The sequence below is a fragment of the Homarus americanus genome, unplaced genomic scaffold, assembly GCF_018991925.1.
Source record: "Homarus americanus isolate GMGI-L3 unplaced genomic scaffold, GMGI_Hamer_2.0 scaffold49339, whole genome shotgun sequence".
Lineage (NCBI taxonomy): Eukaryota > Metazoa > Arthropoda > Malacostraca > Decapoda > Nephropidae > Homarus > Homarus americanus.
The window spans coordinates 275,001-295,000 of NW_024723387.1; the positions used below are offsets into that span (position 1 = coordinate 275,001).

Genomic DNA, 20,000 nt, shown 5'->3' on the forward strand with positions numbered 1-20,000 from the left:
TTGTTTCCATAACGACTACGGTGTTTATGGCTCTTGGGTTTTTGTGTTTTGTTTCTGTTTTTTCTGTGGGTTTTTTGCGTGATATATTTTGTTTTTATGTCTCAGAGTACAGTACTTTAGAGTGTGTCAGAGGTGATGGGTGGGGTCTTCTCTCTCTCTCTCTCTCTCTCTCTCTCTCATTTGGGAGAACTTGTGTGAGATACTTGGTGACGTTTAAGTTGAGAGACAGAGAGCTGGAGGTGTAGAGAGAATTAAGAGATATGTAGAGAGAAAATGCGATAAGAGAGAGAGAGAGAGTCGGATAAATATACAGAGAGGGAGAAAAAGAGGATGGGGAGAGAGGGATTTATCACGTTTTATAGCAATTAACGTTTTTTAATTGAGGGTAAACCACCCTCCTCCCTCCCCCATTAACCTGCATTCACCTGGCAGTAGTGACTGACCTCTCGTTAATACTGTCTGACCCATAGTGACCTGACCTAAATCTGGTCCTCTTTACTTATCCTCTCTCTCTCTCTCTCTCTCTCTCTCTTTTTTTTTTCTCTCTCTCTCTCTCTCTCTCTCTCTCTCTCTCTCTCTCTCTCTCTCTCTCTCTTCTCCTTCCCTCCCTCCTCACCTCATACTGTCAGCCTGTCACCTTCCTCCATACTAACACAATTCATTCATTCGTTTCCTCCTCCCTCCCTCCCTCCTCTATGTATAAACTCGGTACATTTTGTCTGTTTATCACCAATGAAAACCCTCATAATTCTGCAGCTGGTGAGAGAGAGAGAGAGAGAGAGAGAGAAGAGAGAGAGAGAGACAGAAGAAGAGAAGAGAGAGAGAGAGAGAGAGAGACAAAAACTGTTAAAGTGTATCTACATCATGGCTTCATTTGCATAATTGGCCACGCCCTCCCCACCTCCTCCCCCACGCCATCCAACTTCCTTATCTACTCAACTCCTCCCCACTCCCTCTACCCCATCACCCCACAATTCTTTCTTAGCTCCTCCCCACCTCATCTCCTCTTTCTTCCTCCCTTCTCAAACCCTCCTATCCTTCTCACTTCCTTCTCCTCTCCTTCCCAGCTCTCTCTCTCTCTCTCTCCTCTCTCTCTCTCTCTAATCCCACTATCTCACTCTCCCACTTTCCTTATCTTCCTCCATCACTTTTCCATTTAACGTCACCATTCAGGCCTCTCACCCACTCACTCTCCCCACCCTCTCCTCCCCCTCCTCCCCCTCTCCTCTCCCCACTCTCCCTCACCCTCTCTCCCTCTCCACACCCCTCTCCCCCTCTCTCCTCACCTCTCTCCCTCTCACCCACTCTCCTCTCCCCCACCCTCTCCCCTCACCTCTCTCCCTCTCACACACCCTCTCCTCTCCCCACCCTCTCCCCTCCCCACCCTCTCCCTCTCCCACACCCCTCTCCTCTCCCCCCACCCTCTCCCCTCCCCACCCTCTCTCCCTCTCACACCCACTCTCCTCTCCCCCACTCTCTCCCCTCACCCTCTCTCCCCTCTCCCCCCCTCTCCTCTCCCCCCTCTCTCCCTCACCCTCTCTCCCTCTCACACCCCTCTCCTCTCTCCCCCCCTCTCCCTCACCCCTCTCCCTCTCTCCACATACTCTCCCTCTCCCCCCACCCTCTCCCTCCACCCTCTCTCCCCTCTCCCACCCCTCCCCTCTCCCCCCACCCTCTCCCTCACCCTCTCTCCCTCTCTCTTCCGCTCTCCCAGACATCATCAGCAGAACTGTCACACACACAAACCTTTGTACTCCTCCCCCCCCTCTTACCCGCCTTCCCTCTCACCCCTCTCACCCGCCTTCCCACTCTCACCCTCTCACCCTCTCACCCCTCACCAGCTATATTATATCTAAGAAGAACAACTTTGGCAGTTACCATTAACACGGAGACCAATGACAACAACAAACAGCAGCAGACAGCAACAGCAGACAGATGTTGCAGCAGCGAACAGAGGGTTACAGCAGCAGACAGCAACAGCAGACAGAGGTTACAGCAGCAGACAGCACAGCAGACAGATGTTGCAGCAGCGAAGGGTTACAGCAGCAGACAGAGGTTACAGCAGCACACCAACAGCAGACAGATGTTACAGCGGCGACAACAGCAGGAAGCAGGTTACAGCAACAGCAGACAGATGTTGCAGCAGCAACTGAAGGTTACAGCAGCAGACAGGGTTACAGCAGCAGACACCAACAGCAGACAGATGTTACAGCAGCAGACAACAGCAGGAAACAGGTTACAGCAACAGCAGACAGATGTTACAGCAGCAGACAACAGCAGGAGAAACAGGCTACAGCAGCAGACAACAACAGCACACAAAGGTTACAGCAGCAGACAACAGCAGGACAAACAGGTTACAGCAGCAGACAACAACAGAAGGAGCAGAAAATAGGCTCCGGTCTCAGAGCAAGAAAGACACCAAACGCCAGCAGCATCTGACAGCAGCAACAGCAGACACCAATAACGGGGGTGGGGGGCAACAGGAGGAGAGAGTGAAGAAGAGAGAGATGGTGGGAAAGTGAAGTCTGGGAGGGAAAAGTAATAGAAAGATAGAGGTGAGAGAGAGAGAGACAGAGAGTAGAGAGGAAGAAAAAAAAGAAATACAGGGAGACTATCCCCGCCAGCTAGCCAACCAAGAGGAAGGGGAGGGAGGGAAGAAGAGATGAAAGGGAGGCTGCGCTACCCGTCACCCTCTGCTCCTCCCCTCTACCTCCTCCTCCTCCTCTTCCTCCTCCTCTTCCTCCCGTGAGTGGCTGTGGCCCAGGCAGTGACGCCGCGGCTGCCTCTCTGTCGACACGCGGGGCCCGGACACTCCCTCTGAGTGACGCTACGCACCACCACACTGTGTCAAAACACCTTCCTCACCCCGTCACTCACACACACTAAAGTGCGTCGTGGACTCGCTCAAACCTCCCCACACACTCACGTCGAACTATTAACCCGAGCCACAAGACGACCTATTATAATTCACTATTAAGTCACTATTTTCATCCCCAAACTCCGCTATGGTGCGACAGTGATCAGAAAAGTGTGTAGTGAAGAAGTTAAGAGAGAGGGAAACTATCTGAGGTAATATTATTTACTTGTATAGATATTAAGACGTGTGTGTGTGTGTGTGTGTGTGTGAGAACCCTGTTGGACTCAGACACATTCAGGTGTGTGTGTGTGTGTGTGTGTGTGTGTGTGTGTGTGTGTGTGTGTGTGTGTGTGTGTGTGTGTGTGTGTGTGTGTGTGTGTGTGTGTGCACCTCCCTCCTGCTGAGCTACTCACTGCCACACACCAACCCAATATCACTTGATTATATACAGAGGATCGGGGAGACAAAGAGAGGAGGCGGAGGAGAAGAAGAGGAGAAGAGGAAGAAGAAAAAGGAAGAATCTGTGTAAAAGACGATTAGAAAAAACAATAAGGCGTTGGTTCGTTTTTTTGAAAGTATTAGAAAGTGTTTAAGGGTCTGAGTGATATTGTTGTCCTCTTGCCCCAGGCTTCAAACCCTCTCTCTCCCTTTCCCCAGGCTTCAAACCCTCTCTCTCCCTTTCCTCAGGCTTTAAACCCCCTCTACCCCTTCCCTTAGGCTTACCCCTTGGCCCCCCTTCCCTTGGGCTTCAAACCTTGTCCCCCTTCCTTAGGCCTCACCCCTTGGCCCCCCCCCTTGGCTTCAAACCCCTCTCTACCCTTCCTAGGCTTCAAACTCCTCCCCTCTCTAGGCTTCCTCCTTCCCCTACCTACGTGTGCGTGCAAATTGGTGTTTCCTTCACCTCCCCCTCAACGCACGTCAACAAATCCTCTTCCCCCCCTCCCCCATTCCTTCCCCTCCTCCACCTCCTCCTCCTCACGTGACTGCGCCTCTTACAAAAACAGCTTGAAAATAACTGATCACTTTGATGTCCTCACCTGAACACTTAATGCGGGCAGCGGTTCCCTTTACTTGAATAAATCATCTTGCGTTATTCAGAATAAACCTAGGGATACTTTGCCACCTAGGTTACATGCCCTGAACACTTTGACCCCTGAACACTTTAATGACCCCCACCTGAACACTTTAATGACACTGTATTTACCTGAACACTTTAATGACCTGAACACTTTAATGACCTGAACACTTGTTTTACAGACACTTTAGCCACCTGAACTTTAATGACCCCACCTGAACACTTTTATTTACCTGAACACTTTATTTACCTGAACACTTTAATGACCCCACCTGAACACTTAATTGCAGTTCATGATACAAACAGTGGGATTAAAAGCTCCCCTGAGGTAATTTATGAATTTACTATAAAAGAACAAAAATATCGTAAGTAATTGAGATATTTTGACATATTAGCAGAATAAAGATTTTTAGTGTAACAGCTAATAAAAAAATCAATTGAAATACCAAAAGTAACATTATTTCCTCTATTACCTGAAGCTAATTAGTTATATCAGGTAGAACATTCCTAAAAATGAACTACAGTATTTCTGAGAACATTTACCAAACACTGGAAGGGTGTGTGTGTGTGTGTGTGTGCGTGTGTGTGTGTGTGTGTGTGTGTGTGTGTGTGTGTGTGTATGGTGAGATGTGTACAGTAGATCTTCACTTGTTATCCTTATAAAGCGGAGGACACACACACACACACACACACACACACACACACGTTCATATATAAAAACACCCAAGCACAAGTTTGCTTTTACATGGTGAGTGTGTTTGTGTATGTGTGTGGAAGTGCATGTGTGTGTGATTTTTACCGCAGGGGGAAGGAGGATTAGCACAAAGGCGGTCGTGTAGTGTATGCGTGAGTGTGTGTATATCTGAGTGTGTGCGTGAGTGTGTGTGTGTGTGTGTGTGTGTGTGTGGGAGCAGGCTAACCCTCCCGACTCAACAAGTGGCCTCTCTTACTGTCAGGCGATCACCACCACCAGCACCACCACCAGCACAACACCTCCGCCACTCCCTCTTGCTCACCACCGCCTGGAGTGAGTCACCACTACGTTCTCGCTGACTCACCCAACCACATCAACAGCTACCTACCCAACCACGCTCACCACACCTTCACCACACAAGAACTGGACTCTTGAAAAATAGGAAAAAAAAAACACCTCGATTGTTCTCTGTTGACCGCCACACACCTTGAAACACTTAAGAAAACAAACACCAGTGCTGTGTGTGTGTGTGTGTGTGTGTGTGTGTGTTTAGTGCCCCGGAAGATATATCAACTGACGGATCAAATAACGTCTTTCTTCTTTGTCCAGTGCTTCGTGCGGTCTGATACCTCCCAGGGTACTTGTCGTGCCCTCCTGGGGGTGTTGAGGTACTCCTGGGGGTGTTGAGATACTCCTAGGGGTGTTAAGGTACTCCTAGGGGTGTTGAGGTACTCCTAGGGGTGTTGAAGTACCTCTAAAAGACCTCCGAGTACCCGACCCCCCTTCTCTCCCCCCCGAGCTGCCAAGATGACCTCGGAGAAGGACATAAACCAGCAAGTGGAGGTAATGCCCTCGCGCACCCACCGTGGAGGGGCGCCCACTCTGGCCTCGGAACTGGCCCGCTGTTTTACGGTAACCTCTCTTTTGTTTGACTCCATCGTCTGGCTGTCGTGCCCTCGTTGTACTGCTGCCATGGTGATGAAACTGCTACCCCCTCACTGCTGTCGCTACGTCACTGTACCACCGCCACGCACACATTACTTACCTTCGCCCTCATAACGCCCGTCCGTACGTCCGCACCGCACCACACCGCAGGACACGCTCGCAAAAAGCACAGACACGCCACGTACACACACACATACACATACATAGCTTCACGCTAATTGGTCACGCTATGTCTGAAGTACTGTACCCATCAACCAATCATATGACACACTCTTACACACACTAATATTTGTTCTGTATACGTCACTAATGCCATGTGTGTTGTTATTACCCACAATGCACTTACCACAGTCTCTCTCTCTCACAACGATAATACACAACCACACCCCCACTCACAACCACACCCCCACTCCTGACCACACCCCCCACTTACAGCCACACCCCCCCCCACTCACAGCCACCCCCCCTCACAGCCACACCCCCCACTCACAGCCACACCCCCTCCCACAGCCACACACACTCACAGCCACACCCCCCACTCACAGCCACCCCCCCCACTCCTGACACCCCCTACTCTCTGCTCCCACACCCCCCCTCTGACCACACCCCCCCTCCTGGCAGCCACACCCCCACTCACAGCCACACCCCCCCCACACTCACAACCACACCCCACTCACAATGCACCCCCCCTCACAGCCACACCCCACTCACAGCCACACCCCCCCTCCTGACCACACCCCCCCTCCCACAGCCACACCCTGTCCCACAGCCACACCCCCACTCACAGCCACACCCCCACTCCCCAGCCACACCCCACTCCCACAACCACACCCCCACTCACAACCACACCCCCACTCACAACCACATCATAGCTTCAGTATAGAGCCTGTAACAGTGGAGTGTGTTGTTACTTTACGTGTTATATTTATCATAAACTATTTCATGTCTTCATATTTCTCAGCGCCATTAACAGAAGCTTGTTCTTGTAATGTCAGAAAATATTATTATTATTTTTTTTGTTATGACGCCCGAAATATGTGATCATTTTTACATATATTGGTTGCTCACGTACATATGTATACTAGATACATATAAAAATGCTTATATGTATTATGTATAAGTATATATATAGAGAGAGAGGGTTGTTGATTGAAAAAATACGCAGATTTCTGTTCTATACGCCATTAGAAATCTGTGTGTGTGTGTATTTCAATGACCCTGTATACGCAAATAGCCCCCCCCCCTCCAGCCCGGTAACTTATACAGGGTGGTGCATAAGTAGCTTTACCATTATTCTGGGTATAGTGTCACTTATGCACCACCCTGTATACTGTATCCCAGAGGCACAAAGAGCCAATTAAATTAACCAGTTCGTTTTATTGGTCGATCAGATGTTTACGATTTTTTTATATTTATCATTATTATTATTTATCATTATTATTATTTTTTGGGGGGGCTTTTCATTTACCTGTTCGTGTTGGTTTGGCTGATGGAAGAGTTTTGCTGCCGCTTCTGTTCGCCAGCTCAAGCGTTCATTTGTTCGCCGGTGTGCTGCGTGTGTTTTCTCGCTACCTGCCAGTTTCATTTTTCTTCTTATCTTAACTTCATGTCTATATAAGCTTGGTGTTGTGGTCGTGTGATTATTAGTACTTTTTAACAACTTAAGCTACAACTGTTGTGATGGTTTTAATGTTATATTTTTAGCATATAATTTGAATTTACCTGTACGTCAGTGATTTACAGGTAACATTAATTTACCTGTACGTCAGTGATTTACAGGTAACATTAATTTACCTGTACGTCAGTGATTTACAGGTAACACTAATTTACCTGTACGTCAGTGATTTACAGGTAACATTAATTTACCTGTACGTCAGTGATTTACAGGTAACACTAATTTACCTGTACGTCAGTGATTTACAGGTAACACTAATTTACCTGTACGTCAGTGATTTACAGGTAACACTAATTTACCTGTACGTCAGTGATTTACAGGTAACACTAATTCACCTGTACGTCAGTGATTTACAGGTAACACTAATTCACCTGTACGTCAGTGATTTACAGGTAACACTAATTTACCTGTACGTCAGTGATTTACAGGTAACACTAATTTTCCTGTACGTCAGTGATTTACAGGTAACATAAATTTATATATATACAGAACAAATCTCTGTATAACACAATATAACAGATATGTTGTATCCGTTTTAGAATTATTACCCGTATTTTATCCAACTCTTTCCCCCGAAATTTTACAAAAACACATAAATATCGATGACAAAAAAACTAAAAGTTAGGATTTTCTTCAAAGTATTTATGACCGCCACTAAAACTCACTCGTACGTAAAAATTAATAGTCTGTCTGTTAAATATTACCACCATAAAAATTGGTCGCTGACGTTACAGTTAGGGCAAGTGATGGTGGTCAAGTACAGTGTCGTTGTTGCTGTAATCTGTAACAGGAGTTTTGTTTTAGATCATAAGAGATGAATAATAATCTCCAGAAAATCAATATCTACCTTTTTTAGTACCCCCTCTCTTTCCTCAAAGCCATTCTTATATTTTTCTCCTAGTTGGTTCTGGACAGGTGGTCGCTGGGGGCCAAGACGAGGCTCTCTATTGTTAACCTTCGTCCTGGGGTGAAAAAAAAAAACTTATCTCTTCACTCTTGTAATGATGTCGTGTTTGTATTGTTGTTGTTGTTGTTGTTGTTGTTTTTACCACCACCTCCTTCCTCCTCCTCCTCTTCCTCCACAACCACGATCAATCCTTCCTTCACACTAACCTACCACCACCAACAACAACTATCACCCACAACCACCCACCACCCACCACCACCCACACCACCACCACCCACCACCACCACCACCCACCACGACCACCCGACAGGAGGGTGTACGGTCATCTACAGATACACTATTCATACTACACACTATATGTATTGTTTATATACTGTAGTGTGGTGTAGACACACATGTGAGGTATACATATAAGGCAACCATCACCCCTCCCACCACCCATCACCACCCATCCACCCACACCCTCACCACCCATCACCACCCACACCCTCCCCCATCACCACCATCACCACCCACACCCCACCACCCCATCTCACCCATCACCACCCATACCATCACCACCATCTCCACCACCCCACCATCCATCACCACCCTATCACCACCTACCCCCACCACCCATCACCACCCATACCCATCACCATCACCACCCACCACACCCACACCACCCACCACCATCCACTACCCATCACCACCCACACCCCTCACCACCCATCACCCCCACACCCTCACCACCAACACCACCTCACCACCCTCACCACCCATCACCACCCATCACCCATCACCACCCATCACCACCCATACCCCCACCACCCATCACCACCCACACCCACACCACCACCCATACCATCACCACCTATCACCACCCATACCCTCACCACCCTCACCACCCACCCACCTACACCCCACCACCCATCACCACCTACACCCCACCATATCACCACCCATACCTCTAAACCCATCACCACCCACACCCTCACCACCATACCATCACCCCACCACCCATACCCTCACCACCCATGACCACCCTCACCACCTACACCCATCACCACCCATCACCACCCACACCTCCCACCCCACACCCATCACCACCCATCAACCCCATCACCACCCACACCCCTACACCCTCACCACCCTCTAAACCCATCACCACCTACACCTCACCACCCATTACCATCCATCACCATCCATCACCACCCTTCACCCCGCACCCTCACCACCCATCACCCCCCCCGCCCTCCACACCCACACCACCACCCCACACCCCACCACCACCCACACCCCACACCCTCACCCCACACCCCACACCACCACCACCCCCCACACCCCACACCATCACCACCCATCACCTCACCACCCACACCCCACACCCCTCACCCCACACCCTCACCACCACCCACACCCCCACACCATCACCACCCATCACCATCCATCATCACCCCTCACCACCCACACCCTCACCACCCATACCCTGCTTCCTCCCTACCACTCACTCCACTATACAACGCCCTCACCACCACCCATCATCACCCACCCACTGACACGCCCACACCAGCTGCCGTACCAATGCACTTGAACAAGATCTATTTTGGGTGCTAGAGAGAGTGTGTGTGTGTGTGTGTGTGTGTGTGTGTGTTTCTTGGCAGCGAAGATGAAGTAAAGAGATGTTTGGTGATGTAGATTGAAGAGGAAGGAAAGGAAGAATCTCTTATTGTTAATAACCTTTTAAGGCCACATAATGCTTATATTACTCAAGATAAGAATAGGTTAGGTTTCTTTAATTGGTTAGGATAGGTTAGGTTTATTTGATTGGTTAGGATAGGTTAGGTTTCTTTGATTGGTTAGGATAGGTTAGGTTTCTTTAATTGGTTAGGATAGGTTAGGTTTATTTGATTGGCTAGGTTAGGTTAGGATATGTTAGGTTCTATCAGGTTCATTATTATTAATTTTCGACGAAAGTGTATAGAATGAAAGTTGCTCAGAATGGTGAGATATATCTACTTTATAATCGCTCTGATTCCATTTGTAAATATTGACCCTAAAACACATATGTATATCATTTTCATATATGACAAAAAAATATTTATATATTCTTAAGTATTGAACAAGTATAGGAAATGTGTAATTAAGTTAGTATATATGTATTATAAAGGTCATTAAGCAACATCTTTGACCTTTGCTGACCTTTCCTGACATGACCTTGTAGGGGTGTTGAATTATGTTGGGTTTATAGGTTAGGTTTTAAATTTGATAGAAAATCAGAGAACAAGAATGATGGAAACTACTCTTCGTCACCACCGCCTTCACTACAGGAAGGACGGCAGCAGTAGAGGTCCTCCTTGTTGTCCTGCACCCAAGGGGGAAGAGCTTGTCCCAAATATCACTTTGGTTCCTTTGAGACATCTCCTCCTCCGTCGGCATAAGTCGAATTTTAGTCCGTTTAAGGTCACTGGGGAGCTCCTGGGCCTGTTGCAGCTCTAAGTTACGACGTTGAGCCCGCTGGGTGTAGCGCCACACAGGCAGAGGGAGGCGATGCTCGACTGTAAGCCTGAGACGGGACTCTATTAGTGGGACCTGTGCCACTAAGATATGTAAAATGGGGACGCCCCTGAGACGTGCCTCGACGCGGTACTTTTGGTGGAACAGCTCAAGGATCATCACCCACTTATGGTGGAGTGAGACAGAGAGATACACACACACGGAGACAGAGAGACACAGAGAGACAATGCAACAGAGAGATATCTGAACATAGAGAGAGGGGAGGTGGGGAGAGAGAGAGAGAGACAGAGAGACACACACACAGACAGAGACAATGCAACAGCGAGATATCTCAACAGGTCAACATAGAGAGAGGGTAGGGTAGGGGAGGGGAGGGGGGGGGGTGGTAACATTAGTCTGGAACTGGCTGGTCAGATCAGCTTCAAAACCTCGACTCCTTATTATTAAATCATCCGAGCTAACACCACCACCACCAGCCTTTGAACCTCGCCCCTGGTATGCTGGTATATCGGGTATATCCAGCCTCTGTGGTGCCTGGGGATTATAGCAGTAGAGAGGGTGAGGTATACTGTGGGGTCAAGTATATCTGTTTTTATTGGGGAGAGAAACAGACAGACGGAGAGACAGACGGAGAGACAGAGAGAGAGAGAGAGAGGTAGAGAGGTAGAGAGAGAGAGAGAGGCAACATACTAGTATATTGGCTATACTTGTTCTTGTTGATTAAAGGGGAAGTATGCTGAACAGAGAACAGAGAACATACTTGTTATATTTGTTCGTGGGAAGGTGAGGGAGAGTATATGTGTGTGTTAGGGACGATATATTACAGGCGAGTGTGAGGCAGTAGTATGGTCCGGGCTGCCACGTACAGTTACCGTATGTACTATTATGCAACACGATTTAATGATATCCAAAACTGTGCAATATAATGCAATTTTATGCAAAGATAAGCGTTATTATGAAATGATATGGATATGTGTTCAGCAATATAGTCAGAGTAATGCTTCCATATGCTATATTATGCAAAGTAAAGCTCCCATATGCAATATTGTGCACTATATTGCATCCATGTGCAATATAGTGCAATAATATGCATGCGTATGTAATATTATGTAAAATCGTTTATATTTTTGCAAGATGATATAGTATTTTTCAAGAATATTAAAGAGTTTGCAACACTGTATTAACAGTAGTGATGGAATACAACGACATAGATATAAATATTGCAACGGTATGCAACAGTCAGCAACACTATATAATTGTATGCAACTTTAACCTATATAAAATAGCACTATACAATATTATTCAACACAATGCAACATTTCATAGCATTATACTACACAATGCAAAGTTATGCAACAGTCAGTAGTTGTATATTTCACTATGCAACAGCGAACACCATTTATGCAACGGTATGTAACAAAGTGAGTGAACCCATATGTGCCAGGGTGACGGGGGAGTGACTGAGGGGGAGAGGGGGAGGAGGAACTGTAATAGGGGGTAAGGGGTAAGGGGGGTGAAAGAGAAAATTAGGGGGGTGGTGATGGGGTGAGGGTAGATGGGGGCTGCTAGGAAGGAGGGTCAAGGGAGAGAGTAGAAGGGAGGTGTAGGGTGCTGGGGGTGGGGGATTTATTGATCCAAATGGGAGGAGAGGGAGAGGAGGGAGGAGGGAGATATAGGGAGGAGATGGGGAGGAGGGAGAGAGGAGGTCGGCGCCACCTTGACTGACTATTTTCACTCCCGTTCTTCTCCCCTTTGGTCTCCTCACTAAGGGTGTGTTGGGACATGTTAGAGGGGGATGTATTGTTGTAGAGTAGAGTGCAAGTTTAGGCGTGTGGTGGAATGTACAGGTAAAAGCATACAAATCTCTCTCTCTCTCTCTCTCTCTCTCTCTCTCTCTCTCTCTCTCTCTCTCTCTCTCTCTCTCTCTCTCTCTGGTGAACGATCATTAACTACCCTGAACGAAACTATATGAAGTCAATTACACCCTCAATTATCAGTTAGTGGACACGCTGGTGACGTCATGTAATTAGCTCTCTCTTTCTCTCTTTCTCTCTCATTCTCTACTTTAACTCATTTTTCTCCCATTCTCTCTTTTTTACTCTTATTTTTATTCTCTCTCACTCTCTCCTTCTCTCTCTCTTCTTCTTCTTCTTCTTTCTTTCTCTCTCTCTTCTCTTTCACTCTCTTCCTTCTCTCTCTCTTCTCTCTCATTCTTTCTTTTTTTCTCACTTCTTCCTCTCTCTCTCTCTCTCCTTTCGTTTCCAAGCTTCCCTTTCTAACATATATAATTTTCTTTGCTTTGTATTATTCTTTTATTTATGTACCTACCACACACAGACACACACAGACACACACACACAGACACATACACACACAGACAGACAGACAGACAGACAGACAGACACAGACACAGACTTAAATGATACTTATATTCAATGTTTTTTTCGTTCTACGGTGAAAATCCAGGTTCTCCCTTGCATAACAGCAACACGGGGAGAGAGAGAGAGAGAGAGAGAGAGAGAGAGAGAGAGAGAGAGAGAGAGAGAGATATGAGAGGGAGAGGTATGTGAGAGGGAGAGATCTCTCAAAAATAGCACATCATTTAGCGGTTATCTCTGCTTGAGCAACGATGTGAAGCAGCCAGTGAGAGAGAGAGAGAGAGAGAGAGAGAGAGAGAGAGAGAGAGAGAGAAATTTTCTGCATGTCAAACAAACACTCATTCCTTCCCTGTTTCTGAAGCGCTCAAGCGTGAGGTTATTTTGGCAAGCTGAGGGGGGAGAAAGGGGGAGGAGAATGGAGATAAAGAAAGGATGGAGGAAGAAGAGAGGAGAAGGAGAACGGGAGAGGAGGGTGAAAGATAAGAAGGATGGAGGAGGTGGGGAGGATATGAGAGAGAGAGAGAGAGAGAGAGAGAGAGAGAGAGAGAGAGAGAGAGAGAGAGAGAGAGAGAGAGTTATCACCGAGTGTTTTAAGGTGTCAAGCGTCAATGGTTTGGTTTACTGATAGTGTGTGTGTGGGGAGATAAGGTCTCTCTCTCTCTCTCTCTCTCTCTCTCTTTCTCTCTCTCTCTCTCTCTCTCTCTCTCTCTCTCTCTCTCTCTCTCTCTCCTTATTGAAAGTGTGACAGTACATTACATATATGACGGCGCCAGAAAGAGACAGACAGACAGACAGACAGACAGACACAGATAAAATGCCATCATTGTTCATCCTCTTAAAAAAATACACACACACAGACATACATACATACATACATACATACATACATACATACATACAACCTAAATCAATTTCCTTACATGAAAACTTAATCGATATTGCGACCTTAAATTGACTTAATATCGGTGACCTTTGTGACCTGGGGTGATATTCTTGTATCAAATGTGAGGAAAAAAATATCACCAAATTTATTCTTTGTTATTGAGGTCATTTCGAGTTCCTTCAGTATTGCAATGTTAAGCCACTCAATATATTCCTTCCTTGTTTTGCAACATGGTCACTGTAATTGGTCTGGGGGTTTTTTTGCAATAATGGGGGGCTATAAATTGTCTCTTCCCCCATTTTTCCCCATTACGTCACCCTAAATTAAGTACTTTTATGGGATCGAACTGAAGGCGAGTCATTGTATCCACTCTACCACCTCACTCCTTCTCTTTGTCATAAAATAATAAATATATAAAAATTTTAACCCGTCTATGCAAATTTTCAACATTTTTTTTAAATATTTACATAATTTTGAGAATAATTTTTTCTTATATACATTTTCCCAGAAATTAGGTGAAAAATGGTTATGCAAATTAACGTGACAAATAATAAAAAATAATTAATTTTTAGTTTAGAATTAAATGGGTTTTATTTAAAGTTTAATATATTCGAGAAAATATGGATATTGACTTTTAATTTAGACATTTTTTTAACTATTTTATTTTTATTTTTTTTAATATGGGATAAATATTATGTACATTGACCCCTAATTTGTTTTAAAGAAAGTAATCCATAATATCATTTACATTTTACTTTCACTATACTTTCCCTGAGTATTGATTAGAAAGTATAACTCCTGTCAAATAGAAAGTTGAGGAGCCTTTCACACTTTCATTCCATCTTGACTTACTGAACAAGAAAAAGAAACTATGACTTCACAAGCACAACTTTCACTCGACTTTCACCAAATGATTGATTACGAAGCTAAACTCCAGCCTCAGAAAAAAAGAAAGTTAAAACGAGGAAGGGAAAGTGAAGGAGAGAAGGAAGGAGGGAAGGAAGAGAGGGAGGGGGATGATGTTGGGAAGGGAAAGAGGAGAGAAAGACAGAGGGAAAGGGGAAGTGGAAGGAGAGGAAGAGTGGAAGGAAGAAAGATGAGGGAGTAGAAAAGAGAGGAAAAGAGGAAAGGGAAGAGAAAGAAAGGGAAGCGGAGGGAGAAGGAAAAATGACAGAGAAGAGATGAAGAGGGGGAGTAGGAGAGGGAAGTGGGAGGGAGAAATGAATAAGGAGAAGGGAAGGATAAGGCGAGAGCAAAGAGGAAGAGAGAAGAGGAAAATATAACCATAAATTGTCCCCACACACACACACACACACACAGTATACCAGATATATACGTTATACCACACCAATATACTGCTGACTCGGTATATCAGGGTATATACAGTATATTTGGTGTGTTGCAAAAGTTATACCATAAAGCAACTTGCAATGATCTAGATGCAGTGTGTGTGTGTGTGTGTGTGTGTGTGTGTGTGTGTGTGTGTGTGAACGTATAAGAAGGTAGATAAAACACTTAATAATTGATAAGTAAGCAGAAAGCGACAATAACGATGTAGAACACAGAAACGACAGTCAGAATATATTAGTGTTTGTTAAATATTTATCAAAGAGTAACACGCAGCTGGACACTACAACAACAACAACAACAACAACAACAATAATAATAATAATAATAATAATAATAATAATAATAATAATAATAATAATAATAATAATAATAACACAACAACAGGTGACCTTAGCAACAACAACAGGTGACCTTAGACATGAATTAGACCAAATATAAAACAAATGTTAATATCAAGTCATGTCATATGATCCCAGACGACCCTTGACACTTGAAGGTCAGGTCCTGTGGCATTACTCAGGTAGGTCACCCGTTAAGTGACCTAAGATATAGGTCAGGTCACGTGAGAGGTCATTAGTGGCACTCTGGTATGGAATTATATAGTTAGGCACTGGCAAACATACATACATACAAACATAATACATAAATACATACATACATACATACATACATACATACATACATACATAATACATACATACATACATACATACATACATACATACATACATACATACATACAACTCCACTCTCACTCTAAAGAACAGTGAAGTAGATAATAATAAAATAGTTTACGCCTTATAAAAAAAACTCAAAATACTTTAGTTGCCCATCTCGAAGAAAATGACGAACTCTGAACTAGAAGGGCATTAATTCACCCTCACCTATAGAGGCGATTCTTACGTGTTGATCTGATAGGAATATACGCCTTATGGACTTTTGATTATAGCACTTTTTTGCCCCTGGTTTGAGAGATTGATGGAGTTACGTAGGAAGAAATTGGAAGATCAAAATGGGTCTTAGAATGTTATGGGGAGGGGAGGGGATGGGGTGATTATGTGTTATGGTTCGTAAAGAAGGTGGAATAGGGAATAAGGGAGAGATGAAATTGGAATTGGGTTACGGAAGGCCAGTAGGGAAAGGTTGTGGAATGGGAGCCAGAGAGAGAGAGAGAGAGAGAGAGAGAGAGAGAGAGAGAGAGAGAGTCTTCAATAAACAGACGTCAACCCCCCAACCTCTCCACTCACAAGCCCCCACCCAATTACAGTGGTTAAGAAACTAGGTCAATAAATTTCTCCAGGTAGAACGTAAATAGAATCACGAATTAGGTCACAGTAATCAATCTTCGACCCTGGAGTTTTGCTCAGGTAAGGCGGATGGTGATTAGAGAGAGAGACAGGGGGAGGATTACTTGGTGAATAGAGATTAGAAAGAGACAGACAGACAGAAAGAGACGGATATGATGAATAGGTAAATGGAGATTAGAGAAAGAAAGACAGGCAGACATAAATAGAGAGAGAGAGAGAGAGAGAGAGAGAGAGAGAGAGAGAGAGAGAGAGAGAGAGAGGTGATTGAATTGGTGGCTATACAGACGAAAAACAGACAGACAGACAGACAGACAGACATAGACAGACAGACAGATATACAGACCGACAAAGACAGACAGATAGACAGACAAAGACAGACAGACAGACAGACAGACAGATATATACAGACAGACACAGACAGACAGACAGACAGATATATACAGACAGACAAAGACAGACAGACAGACAAATATATACAGACAGACAGACAGACAGACAGACAGACAGGAGAACAATAAGACGGTAGGACAGGTAACGTGACCCACCAATAGCGTGTCTCTCTCCTACTAAATACTATACGATGTAATTACCTAACAAGGCACTACAACTGTCAACCATCAGTCGTAAAGTAACTTAATAACACTTATGGCATTGTAAGTAAGTAAGTGTGTGTGTGTGGAAGTGTGTGCGTGTGTGGAAGTGTTTGTTGAGGTATTTGCATGAGAGAGAGAGAGAGAGAGATAATGAGAAAGTGAGGAACAATGGGCATTATTGTGTGTGGAGAGAGAGAGAGAGAGAGAGAGAATGATCACTAAAGAGAGAGATAATGAGAAAGTGAGGGACAATGGGTATTATTGTGAGAGAATGAGAGAGAGAGAGAGAGAGAGAGAGAGAGAGAGAGAGAGAGAGAGTATCACAGTATAAGAGAATGTATCTAGCGTTTCCAATATGGCGTCATTGTTGGACTGAGACACTAGCTGTTATAACTACGCCAGGTGTTGACTTAAGACAGGTAATGGTGCCTCACCTGACACTAATTAACAGACAGACGGTAGTTAGTCAATACCTGGTGGTGGTTACGACTCTTGATAATGTGGCAGGTATAAGTGACGGCTTGGGACCTTGTTATAATGGGTCTAAGTTCTAATAGACCCCAGTTCTAATAGGTCCCAGTTCTAAAGGGCCTCAGTTCTAATAGGCTCCAATTCTAATAGGCCCCAGTTCTAATGGGCCTCAGTTCTAATAGGCCCTAGTTCTAATGGGTCTAAGTTCTAATAGGCTCAAATTCTAATAGGCCCCAGTTCTAGTAGACCCCAGTTCTAATAGGTCCCAGTTCTAAAGGGACAGTCCCTTGAATACACCCTGCCAACCTGTCCATTAGAGTGGGTGGGGGGGGTCAGAGAAACTGAGAGGTCCAGTGTAATGATTTGAAGAGGTGTGTGTGTGTGTGTGTGTGTGTGTGTGTGTGTGTGTGTGTGTGTGTGCGTGTGCGTGTGTGTGTGTGTGTCTCAGTATAGCACACATAAACATTACTGATCAATACCTGGGTAATTAATGAGCGACTTACCTTCATATTACACCAATAACCTCGTAATAATCTTCCCTGAACGTAGATAATTGGTCATTCCGTCTACGTCATTAAAATGGTGGCCTCCCATTGGTTTAAAAAAGTAGCCAATCATAATATAGTATCATTCACAAGGTTCCTATCTTCCTTTGTTTACATTTTTATCAACGGGGATCTCTGATTGGTCGAGTAGTAACCAATCAGAGCGTCGTTTGAGTCATCGGGGGTAACATCTTTACAAATAAATACTTAATATAAAGTATATATAATTCTTAAGATATTTATAATATTTTATATAGTTAAGAATACAACAAAATACATTATAATCTATGAAGACAAATTATACGAGAGTGGCGTAATTATAGGGCTTTTAAAGGGAGAAATTATAGAGACGAAATTTACATCATGTCATTTGGGTAGAAATACTGGGTAGTGAAGATAACATACTCACTTTATAAGGCTCAGGTGTGTAGCAAATATAAGACTCTGAGCCTTATTTAACCCTGATTTAAGGCCAGGATATAACCTAGATCCTAACCTACCACCATCCTAAGTTTCCTTTATTCTTAAATATATAGCTTATTGCAGAGTCTCAGTGTCAGTATTGACGCCATCTTGGATCTGGTATCTTATTTGGCTTGGTTAGGTTAGGTTAGGTTAGGTTAGGTTAGGGTACAACATCAGCGCTCCTGTGGTCAAGGTTCGGGACAGTTAGTGACGATTTAAAGGAGAAATTGGCAACTGTTCTGAAGGGGAGAGAGAGAGAGAGAGAGAGAGAGAGAGAGAGAGAGAGAGAGAGAGAGAGAGAGACGAGGAACAAGTCTGGGGAGATACAAGACAAGAGAAGGGAGAGGGGAGATGGGAGAGGGGAGATGCGGGAGAAGGGAGAGGGGAGATGGGAGAGAGAAAAGGAATAGAGATGAGAAAATGATTTATGGTGATGAGAGGGGAAAAAATGACAGCGATGAGGGAAGAGGGGAAGGGGAGAGGGAAGAGGGGAAGGGAGAGGGAAGACGATAAGGGGAGAGGGAAGACGATAAGGGGAGAGGGGAACTAAGGGCTGAAAAACTGAGAAATGAAAGACAATTTGTGATTACGTCATAAATTGGTCATCTGAGGGGAGACAGAGGGAAGAGAAGGAAGGAAGGAGGGAAGAGAAGGAAGGAAGGAATACAGAAGACAGTGAAGGGAAGGAATGAAGGAGTTAGAGGGAAGGTGAGAGGGAGAGAAGGAAGAGAGTCCAAGGGGAGGGAGGGAGTGATAATATAGAGACAGAGAGAGATAGAGAGATAAAGAAAGCAAGAGACAGATACCGGAACAGAGAGATAGACAGACAGACAAATAGACATACGGAGCAACAGAGACAGACAGAGAAAGAGAGAGAGAGAGAAAGAGACAGAAATAGGGAGGTAGATAGATTGATGGAGAGAAAAAGAGAGAGAAAGACAGACAGACAAATAGACAGAACGAGAGATAGACAGAGAAACAGTGACAGACAAATCTCTATCTCTCACCTGTGTTCTCTATCTCTCACCTGTGTTCTCTATCTCTCACCTGTGTTCTCTATCTCTCACCTGTGTTCTCTATCTCTCACCTGTGTTCTCTATCTCTCACCTGTAATCTCTATCTCTCACCTGTAATCTCTATCTCTCATCTGTGTTCTCTATCTCTCACCTGTGTTCTCTATCTCTCACCTGTGTTCTCTATCTCTCACCTGTGTTCTCTATCTCTCACCTGTGTTCTCTATCTCTCACCTGTAATCTCTATCTCTCACCTGTAATCTCTATCTCTCATCTGTGTTCTCTATCTCTCACCACACAAGTAGGAAAGGAAATAAGGAAGGAAGGAGGAGAGGAGGGAGGAAAT

The 20,000-nt window shown here is 44.9% G+C and overlaps 1 protein-coding gene across 8 annotated transcripts in view; it reads left to right on the forward strand.

The window, feature by feature from the left end:
* The first annotated feature begins 2,777 nt into the window (after positions 1-2,777).
* LOC121863433 (inactive dipeptidyl peptidase 10-like) overlaps positions 2,778-20,000 on the forward strand; it is a 107,098-nt gene continuing 89,875 nt past the window's right edge. For 6 of the 8 annotated variants that reach the window (XR_006088387.1, XR_006088390.1, XR_006088389.1 and 3 more), the window contains exon 1: positions 4,187-5,538. Coding sequence is in view for 1 of the 8 variants with exons in the window: in XM_042362094.1 (XP_042218028.1) it covers positions 5,434-5,538 (105 nt within the window). In the remaining 7 variants the exon portion in view is untranslated. Of the gene's footprint in view, positions 3,070-4,186; positions 5,539-20,000 lie in introns of those variants that run through there. The other 2 variants (XR_006088388.1, XR_006088393.1) reach the window with 2 other exon arrangements.